General features: G+C 36.1%; 1 protein-coding gene across 1 annotated transcript; it reads right to left on the bottom strand.

The window, feature by feature from the left end:
* Nucleotides 1–709: 709 nt before the first annotated feature.
* Nucleotides 710–1,775, bottom strand: LOC100671245 (olfactory receptor 4P4-like). Its single transcript, XM_003422715.3, has one exon. It carries the CDS (start codon nt 1,773–1,775, stop codon nt 837–839), a length of 939 nt encoding a protein of 312 aa, XP_003422763.2. The 3' UTR covers nt 710–836.
* Between the last annotated feature and the right edge of the window lie 7,910 nt (nt 1,776–9,685).

Below are 9,685 nucleotides of genomic sequence, written 5' to 3'. Positions count from 1 at the left end.
GTAGACATGCAGGAGCAGCTTGGAAAGAACTCATTATGAGTAAAGAAGGACTCCTCAAGATAGTCTTAATATAGTGTCTTAAATATTTAGTGCTGGTATAACAGAAATACCATAAGTGGATGACATTAACAAAAAGAAATGTATTCTCTCACAGTAGAGGAGACTAGAAATCTGAATTCAGGGTGAAAACTCCAAGGGAAGGCTTTTTCTCTTTGTTGGCTCTGGGGGAAGGTCCTTGTCATCAATCTTTTTCTTGGTCTAGGAGTTTCTCAGTGCAAGGACCCAGGTCCAAGTGAAGAGCTCTTCTTTCTTGGTGGTAGGAGCTCCCTCCCCCTCTACTGGCTTCTCTCTCCTTGTATCTTTTGTAAAATAAACCATGATGCCAGACACACCCCCAGGAAACTCCCATTACATCAGATCAGGTCTGTAACCTAAATAAGGGTACTGCATCCCACCCTAGTCATCTTTAACATAACCTAACCTTGCCTTATTAACCACAGGCAAAGACTGAGATTTAGGACACATAGGAAAATTACATCAGGTCATAAAATGGAGAATAACCACACAGTTCTTGAAATCATGGCATTGACAAGTTTATACATTTTGGGGGGGACACAATTCAATCCATGATAATGACCCACAAAATTAACTAGGTTTCCAATTAATTTTTAAATGATAGACTGATAATTGCATTAGTAATCACATTAACTTTTAATTCCTATTTCCCATATTTAACTCATTACTGACAGCAATGGTATAAAGTATGAGAAGTCTATAACGTTTGATTTCACAATTAGCCACTCTATTTTACAAAATTGTTTCACTGACAGGCTTCATCAATTAATTGTGAGCTTCTTTTGAAAATAAACTTGACACCAAACTTTCCTCATGATGTTTTTCATCTCTGTATTTCTCAGGGTATAGATTAAGGGATTGAACATAGGAGCAATAATGGTATAAAACAGTGCAAATACTTTATCCTCAGGAAAAGTTTTAGGAGGTCTAAGGTAGACAAAGATTGCAGGAGCAAAAAACAAGACCACCACAGTGATATGGGAGCCACAGGTAGACAAGGCTTTGCGTCTTCCCTCAGCTGAGTGATTTCTTAAGGTAAGTAATATAATGACATAAGACCCAAACAAGAGAACAAAGGTGGCTAAGACAACCACACCTGAACTGACAAGCACAAGAACACCAGTGATGTGGGTATCAGTACAGGCAACCTTTAGCAGAGGGAAGATATCACAAAAATAGTGATCAATTTCATTAGGACCACAAAAGGGTAACTGGATTGCCATAAATAATTGAGGAAAGGAGTGGACAGCCCCACCAACCCAAGCAGCTAAGACAAGAAGATTACATCTTGTTCTATTCATAATAATCATGTAGTGGAGAGGTTTACAGATAGCAACATAGCGATCAAAGGCCATGGCAGTAAGAATGAAGATCTCAGCACTGCCAAAGAAGTGCATAGTAAATACCTGTAACATGCAATTACCATAGGAGATGGATTTTGTCCCCAATAACAGATCGCCTATGAGTTTAGGTGTAATACTAGAAGTATAATAGATGTCCAGAGAGGCTAAGTGGCTGAGGAAATAGTACATTGGTTGGTGAAAAAGGGTGCTGCTTAGAATGGAAACAAGGATCAGAACGTTTCCAACCAAGAGAGAATTATAACCGAATAAGAATAGAACAAAGCAAAATAATTGTATGTTCTTGTCATAAGAAAGTCCCAAAAGAATGAATTCTGAGACATTTCTCTGGCTTTCCATGTATGTCACTTCGGTGTATGTTATAAACTAATGACTGAATATCTAAAAATAAAGAAAACACTAATTTAAATGAAAAGTTGAGTATAATAATAATATACAATATACCAAAATGGCTTAGTACACAATGCTATTGATATTATTATTTATGTATGAAATTAAGCTCCTTTTTCTTTTATGTTATGTCTCTTAATTTAACAAATATATTGTGAATTAATTTTATAACGGGAATGATGGTATTAAGAATGCACTTTATTCAATTTTACCAGTAAACATTAAAGAATATTTTAAATGTTACTTTGCTCATGAAGAAAACATCATTTACTGTTAAGTATGAAATTTTGATAAAACAAAAAAGTTTAATTTGTTCTTGTTGTTGTTGCTATTAGATGCCATCTAGTTGGTTCAAACACATAGTGACTCTATGTACAACAGAAAATAATGCTGTCTGGTCCAGCAATATCCTCACAATGGTTGCTATGTTTGAACCCATTGTTGCTACCACTATGGCCATCCATCTCATTGGGGGGCTTCTTCTTTTTCATTGATCCTCCACTTTAGCAAGCATGATGTCCTTCTCCAGGGACTGGTCCCTCCTGATAACATGTCCGAAATATGTAAGACAAAGCTTCCCCACCTTCTCTTTCAAGGAGCATTCCAGCTGTACTTCTTCTGAGACAGATTTGTTCTTCTTCTGGCATTCCATGGTATATTCAATATTTTTTGCCATACATACTAATTTAAAAGGCACAAATTCTTCTTCAGCCTTTCTTATTCATTTTCCAGCTTTCCTATGCATATGAGATGATTGAAACTACCATGACTTGGGTCAGGTGCGCCTTAGACCTCAAGGTGACATCTTTGCTTTTCAACACTTTAAATAGCTCTTTTGCAGCAGATTTGCCCAATGCAATATGTAATTTGATTTCTTGATGACTCCTTCCATGAGCCTCAACTGTTGATTCAAGTGAAATGAAATCCTTGACAGCCTCAATATTTTCTTCGTTTATCATGATGTTGCTTATTGGTCTAGTTGTGAGGATTTTTGTTTTCTTTATGTTGAGGTGTGATCCATACTGAATTCTGTAGTCTTTGATCTTCAATATGTACTTCAAGTCCTCTTTGTTTTCAGTAAGCAAGGTCCTGTCATTTGCATATTACAGGTTGTTAGTGAGTCTTCTTCCACTCCTGATGTCCCGTTCTTCTTAATATATTTTAACTTCTTGGATTATTTGCTCAGCATACAGATTGAATAGGTATCGTGGAAGGATACAACCCTGATACACACCTTTCCTAATTTTAAACCACATAGCATCCCCTTGTTCTGTTCGAATGACTGCCTCTTGTTCTATGTACATGTTTCACATGAGCACAATAAGGTGTTCTGGAAATCTCATTCTTCACAATATTACCCACAATTTGTTATTATCCACACAGTCAAATGCTTTGTAGAGTCAATAAACTACTGGTAGACATCTTTCTAGTATTCGCTGCTCTCAGCCAAACTCCATCTGACATTAGCAATGATATCCTTCATGCCACAGCTACTTCTGAAACCGGCTTGAATTTCTGGCAGTTCCCTGTTGATGTACTGCTGCAACTGTTTTGAATTATCTCCAGAAAATTTTACTTGTGTGTCCATTAATAATATTGTTCAATAACTTCTACATTGTTGCATCACCTTCTTTACAATGGGAAGAAATATGGTTGGCCAGGTAGCTCTCTTCCAAATATCTTGGCATAGACAAATGAGCACTTCCGGTGTTGTATTCATTTGTTTAATTTACTTATTTAAAAAATGCATATTTTGTGTGTATCTTAGCCATAGATTCAACTTTCATTCTTCCAGCATGTTCTGGGCCATCTCCTCTGAATTATTTTCAGAGTGTATATTCAGAAAATCCAAATATGTGTTTTAAAAAACTCAGCTTAAAATGCTGAATTTTAGTGTGTGGAGAGTGTATTCTTCTATGCTATGCGAGTAAACATTGGCAATGAGTTATGCTAAACCTATGCAAGTCTGGTTACATTAAAAACTACACAGTAAAAGAAGAAATTTCAATTAAAGTTTGAAGTTGTGAAAAGTAACTGCAAACCCATTTACTTCTCTTATTTACATCTCACAAGTTAGAGAAAAACATCAAATATACAGTCATTCAAGTTTGTGAAGGCAAAGGAAAGATAAAAAGGTTGAATTACCCAACTGTGTTTGAATTGTGCATATTTTATAGCTTCTTACAGAAATTTAATCTTTTTATATGCATTCTAGGCAACAGATGTCTATAAAAGAAGATTATAACAAAAGCAACAAAAACAAACTTAGTGGTCAGTTAGGCTATTTGTTGCATGAATAAATGGGTGGAAAATTTGTGAATCACATATGTCTTTTGATTAATCTTGAGTCAATAACACAGGGGAAAAGAGTGCAGAATAGAAAGAATGACCTTCCAAGGACTATTTTATCCAGTGATAGGGAATGTTAAGGCACACAGTGGAGGTGCAAAAACTTTAGCATGACTTCTACCTTAGTTTGGATCTGATGTGGCAACCAGGCCTTACCAGTTGTTTATTTTTTAAAACACATAATGCTCCTGTAGTAAGGTTATTCAGAAACCATCAAATCCAGGAATACATAATTCCAAAATCTGTATTATTTACAGTCTTTGAAATTTTAGATGGTAATTAAATAACATGCATGACATTTTACTATGAGAAACCAATTATATTTTTTACGTGTATTCAAAACTTTAATTTTATCAAAGAAAGTCTCAGTTTGGTCCCACCAGTACTTCACTATCGATATAAGCTTTCCTGGCCTTCATTTTTTTTCTAACAAAGAAAAATAATTATCAGGCTTAGAATGTTCAGTATTTAACAGTGACTAAATAGATTTTAATTAATTTTGAGGGTTCTTTAAGAAGGCCTGGTAGGGCAGCAGCTAAGAATTCGGCAGCTAACCAAAAGGTCCGTGGTTCAAACCCACCAGCCACTCTGTGGAAGGAAGATATTGCAGCCTGCTTCTATAAATATTTACAGCCTTGGAAACCCTTGGGACAATTCTATTCTGTCCTATTGGGTCACTATGAGTCAGCATCAACTCGATGGCAAAGAGTTTTTGGGGGTCTATGACCTATTTTTTCCTTCTTTAAACTAATGCAAATTCCTACTTTTTGAGCGAGTATAAAGTTCAGTTTCCAAATATATTTATTTAGCAAAAGAAATTGGTTTATAGGAAGTTATATTAGTAAGCTGATGAAAAATTAAAAGCATTAAATGCTTGATTAATCCACACTGTTCTTCAAGGGAGTGGTGATAGCTAAATGCTGAGGGTTATTTTGCAGTGATTAAAATGTTCTAGCATTGACTGATGATGGTTGCCAATATTTATGAATAAACTAAAAAAAACTGAACTCTATACTTTAAATGAGAGAATTGTATGGCATGTGAATTATTTCCCAATAAAGCTGTTAAAAACAGGGAAAATAAGAGATTGGGATCAAGAAGATCTAAGTAATTCCTCAGGATCAGAAAATAACACTCTGGACACCAGAAGCCAGATGTCCCTGTCTCCCTCGGTCTAGTGCTGTATCCCATGCTTAATTAAGAGCTAAGTGGGATATGGGTTGGGAAGCATGGGTGTCATGGACCAGAGGAATGAGAGGAACTATTTTGAATCTTCATCAGCAACAAAGAAAATTTAATTTGAGAGACTATTAGATCACCCAAACTTACTTTGGAAATTCTCTGATTCTAAGTATTGTATTGGACAAAGCTGCTGCAAAAGACTTCTTTAAAGTGCTAAAAAGCAAAGATGTCACCTTGAAGACTAAGGTGCGCCTGACACAAGCCATGGCTTTTTTCAATTCTCTCATATGCGTGTGAAAGCTGGACAGACTGAAGAAGAATCAACACCTTTGAATTATGGTGTTCGTGAAGAATATTCAATATATCACAGACTGCCAGGAGAATGAACAAATTTCTTAGAAGTGCAACCACAGTGTTCCTTAGAAGAGAAAATGGCAAGACTTCATCTCACATATTTTGGACATGTTATCGGGAGGGACCTCTACCTAGAGAAGCACATCATGCTTGGTAAAGTAGAGGATCAACCAAAAAGAGGAAGACCCTCAATGAGATGGATTGATATAGTGGCTGCAACAATGGACTCAAGTATAACAAAAATTGTGAAGACAGCACAGGACAAAGGAGTGTTTCATTTTGTTGTACATAGGGTCGCTATGAGTCGAAACTGGTTTGATAAAAAAAAAAAAAAAATTTTAACACCTAATAAAACAGTCATTATGAAATAATTTTCCTTTAGTTTTACAAAAATGTAATTTATTTTAGGTCAAGATACTTTCTTTTATTCCTAGATTATCATAGGTGTTTAATCTAAAATACCACTTAAAATTCCATCCTGAATGGGAGCATGCTATTATGATCAGTGCTATTAGCAGCGGTATTGGGGACTATAAGTTCCTTAAGGTGAGAAAGAAGTGTCATAAAAAAAAAAAAAAAAAAAAAATTCTTGTTCATATAGATAGTAAGGAAAACTTCTATGGAACAAAATGAAATCAAAATTGATGAAAGGAAAGAAATATTAAGCAACTTTTGTGTAAATGTTTAGAACAGTGGCAACACAGAAAGAGGCAGAAAAGTTGAGTGCTGTAAAATAAACTGACCAGGGGTGGATCTTGAGCTAATTGCTTAACTTTTTTAAGCCTCATTTTCCTCATCTATGCAGCTGAGCTATCAGTACATAGTTCAGACATGTAATGAAGAATACATGAAGTAATATAAATAGCCCAGTGTCATACATGGTTTATGTCATACATGTTGTTTTCCTTTTTCTTCATTTCTTCTTTGAGTGAGAAGTTAGTTTACAAACTACTTAAGTTGCTATTCACACATACATAACCAAGTTAAATAAAGAAACAAATAAAAGAAAGAAACAAACAAAAAAGGTACAACATAAATGTAATGAGTTAATGATCAAGTAAAACTTCAATTTGGACAATTCAGGAATTAAAAATAAGTTACGCTGATGATCAACTAGCTTAGAGCATTTTCTAACACCAATCAGTAACTTTTTTTCTTGCACTGAAAAAACATACTCAAATGACTGCTTTATTTCCTTGGTAGCACTGAATAAAAAAATCTGTATTTTTTTTTTTTTGGTGTTCTTTTAGCATAGTAAGAATACATGCTCTTATAGATAAAGAACAATTTCCACCACAAGGTCAAATTTTCTCATAGTAAATACAGAATACAACCTGCTATAAACTTACCTTAGTTAACACAGATGCATCTAGTCTTTTGTAGGATAGCATGTTTATTGAAAGGTGAGAAATTCCACATAACTGTAGATATTGAAGCATAAACAAGGTTTTTCTTTAACTGGAATATGAAAGCAAATATATTAATACAAGAATGGGACTCAGTGAAGTTTACTGCCAACCTGAAGATTTCATTCATTTTAACCCTACTTTTCTCAAGTGAATAATGGAAACTTAAAACTAAAGTGTGCTCTAGTACTTTTATACTAATCAAGTTACCTTATGCTGCAAGAGAAGTTATAACCTAAAGACAGAAAACAGACAAAATGACAACAAACAGCCCATAGTCAGTAGAAAAATGATTGGTGTGCTCTCTTCAGTCCAAGGCAACATGGATAATTCACTGACCATCAGGCCTGAGTATCCTCCAGATTCATTTTAGGCTGAATCAGGAAGAATTTCTCCCCAAGATACTCACCCTGCTAATTCTTCTGCAGCACACAGATCTAAAATAAAATGCAGTAAATTGCAAGCCAGTAATTCAAACACACCTTAGGCTAATTTGCTGAATATACATAAAATCTCAAAATCCCTGAGAATATTCTACACATTTGCAAAGTGAGTGGACTTTAAACATCGGCTGAAATCATCAGGGAAGCAAGGGGAAGAACTTTTTTTTTCCACAGAAAGCAACCTGGGGCTTCTGAATGCAGATTTACATCTTAACTCTGCTTAAGACTAAAAAGTAAAGAAAAAGTGTTTTGAAATTACTGAAAAATCTAACACTATTTAATTCCGAGGAATCATCTGTATAATGCTTAAGCTCAAAGGAAATCTGATTGAGAAGAGCAGAATATAAATGTATGTGGCAATGGAGGAATCAATAGGTCTTTGACAGCTCTAAGTAACCATATTCCCAGATGCATTTCTACACAGATCTTTGCCAAATGGCACACTAACTGGCTGTCCACCTTAATGGCCCTGGTGCCGCCAGGGATTCTTTTGTCCCAACTTTCCATCTTTGTGTTAGCCTGGCTTAGGCACTGTTTCTCTGGAGACCTCCTAATGCTACAGTCAGACAAGAACAGCTTCGAAAATCCTTCTGACTCCCTGATCATTTAGGTATCTGAAGAACAGGAGGAAAAATTATAGCCTGGAATATCAGGTCAGCCATCAGGAAATCTGAGATGACATAAGACAGAGAGAACCAAAGATAGGCATTTACAGTCCAAATACAGCTCATTATCAACAATAAGGAAACCCTGGTGGTGTAATGGTTAAGAGCTAGGCAGCTAACCAAAAAGGTCAGCAGTTCATATCCACCAGGCACCCCTTAGAAACACTATGGGGCAGGTCTGCTCTGTCCTATAAGGTCACTACAGGTCAGAATCAACAGCAATGGGTTTGTTTGTTTATTTATTTATTTTTGGTTATCAGAATTAACCTAAGTGTGAAGAAGTTGTTGTTGGTGTTAGGTGCTGTGGGGTCAATTTTAGACAAATAGTGACACGATATGACACAGTAGAACTGCCCCAATAGGCTTTTCTATACTGTAATCTTTAGGGGGGCAGATCACTAGGTCTTTCTTCCTAAAGCTGCTGGAGTTGTTCAAACTGCCAACTTTTTGGTTAGCAGCCAAGCACATGACCATTGCACCACCAGGACTCCTTGTGAAGAAGTAGATAGACCAATAAAATCAGTGACCTGTAAGATCATGACTGGGACCAGATTAGTTTTGCCCAGGGACAAAGACTGCTGGAATAGATGGTTGGGGAATGGGAGAAGAGAGAACAAAAGAGAAGAGAATAGGAAATGGCATTATTTGCTCCATACACTGGGCAAGAGGAAAAGGTATATCATTAACTAAAAAAAAAAAGGAATGAAATGGAAAAATCAGAAGAAATCAACAAAGTGTGGTAAAGCTTTTATTCTATTTACCATTTGGTTCTCTTTCCTATGTCACTGACAGGTGTTTTAGGCTCATACTAATCTTCACACACTGACTTTCAGTCAGTCATTTTCTCTTTCCCCGTCTCTTCCTCTTTCTTTCTCTCTCTCCCCAACATACACAAATCTGAACATTAAAACTTTTCTCATACATTTATGGGGATAGAAAACACTAAGTAAACAATAGATAAGTGGTAACTTTGGTGAAGGGTGAGACAGTACATAATACTGGCGAAGCCAACACAGCATGTACAAGGCAAGGTCATGGAAACTCCATAGACACATTTAAACTCACTCAGGGATTGAATTACTGGGCTGAGGCCTGGGAACCATGGTCTCGGGGAACATCTAGCTCAATTGGTATAACATAGTTTTTAAAGAAAATGTTCTACATTCTACTTTGGTTGAATAGCATCTGGGGTCTTAAAAGTTTGCAAGTGGCCATCTAAGATACTCCACTGGTCTCACCCCATCTAGGGTAAGGGATAATGAAGAAAATCAAAGACACAAAGGAAAGATTAGTCCAAAGGCCTAATGGACCGCAAGTACTACAGCCTCCATCAGACTGAGTCCAGCACAACTAGATGGTGCCTGGCTACGACCACTGACTGCTTTGACAGGGATCACAATAGAGAGTCCTTGACAGAGCTGATGAAAAATGTAGAACAAAACTTTAACTCACAAAAAAAG

This window comes from Loxodonta africana, chromosome 7 (genome assembly GCF_030014295.1).
Source record: "Loxodonta africana isolate mLoxAfr1 chromosome 7, mLoxAfr1.hap2, whole genome shotgun sequence".
Lineage (NCBI taxonomy): Eukaryota > Metazoa > Chordata > Mammalia > Proboscidea > Elephantidae > Loxodonta > Loxodonta africana.
The sequence above is the reverse complement of the archived record's forward strand: the minus strand, read 5'-3'. Positions and strand labels throughout refer to the sequence as shown.

What these genes read in the sequence shown, in the direction of transcription:
- LOC100671245 (XM_003422715.3), bottom strand. Translation starts at nt 1,775, where the DNA reads ATGGAAAGCCAGAGAAATGTCTCAGAATTCATTCTTTTGGGACTTTCT.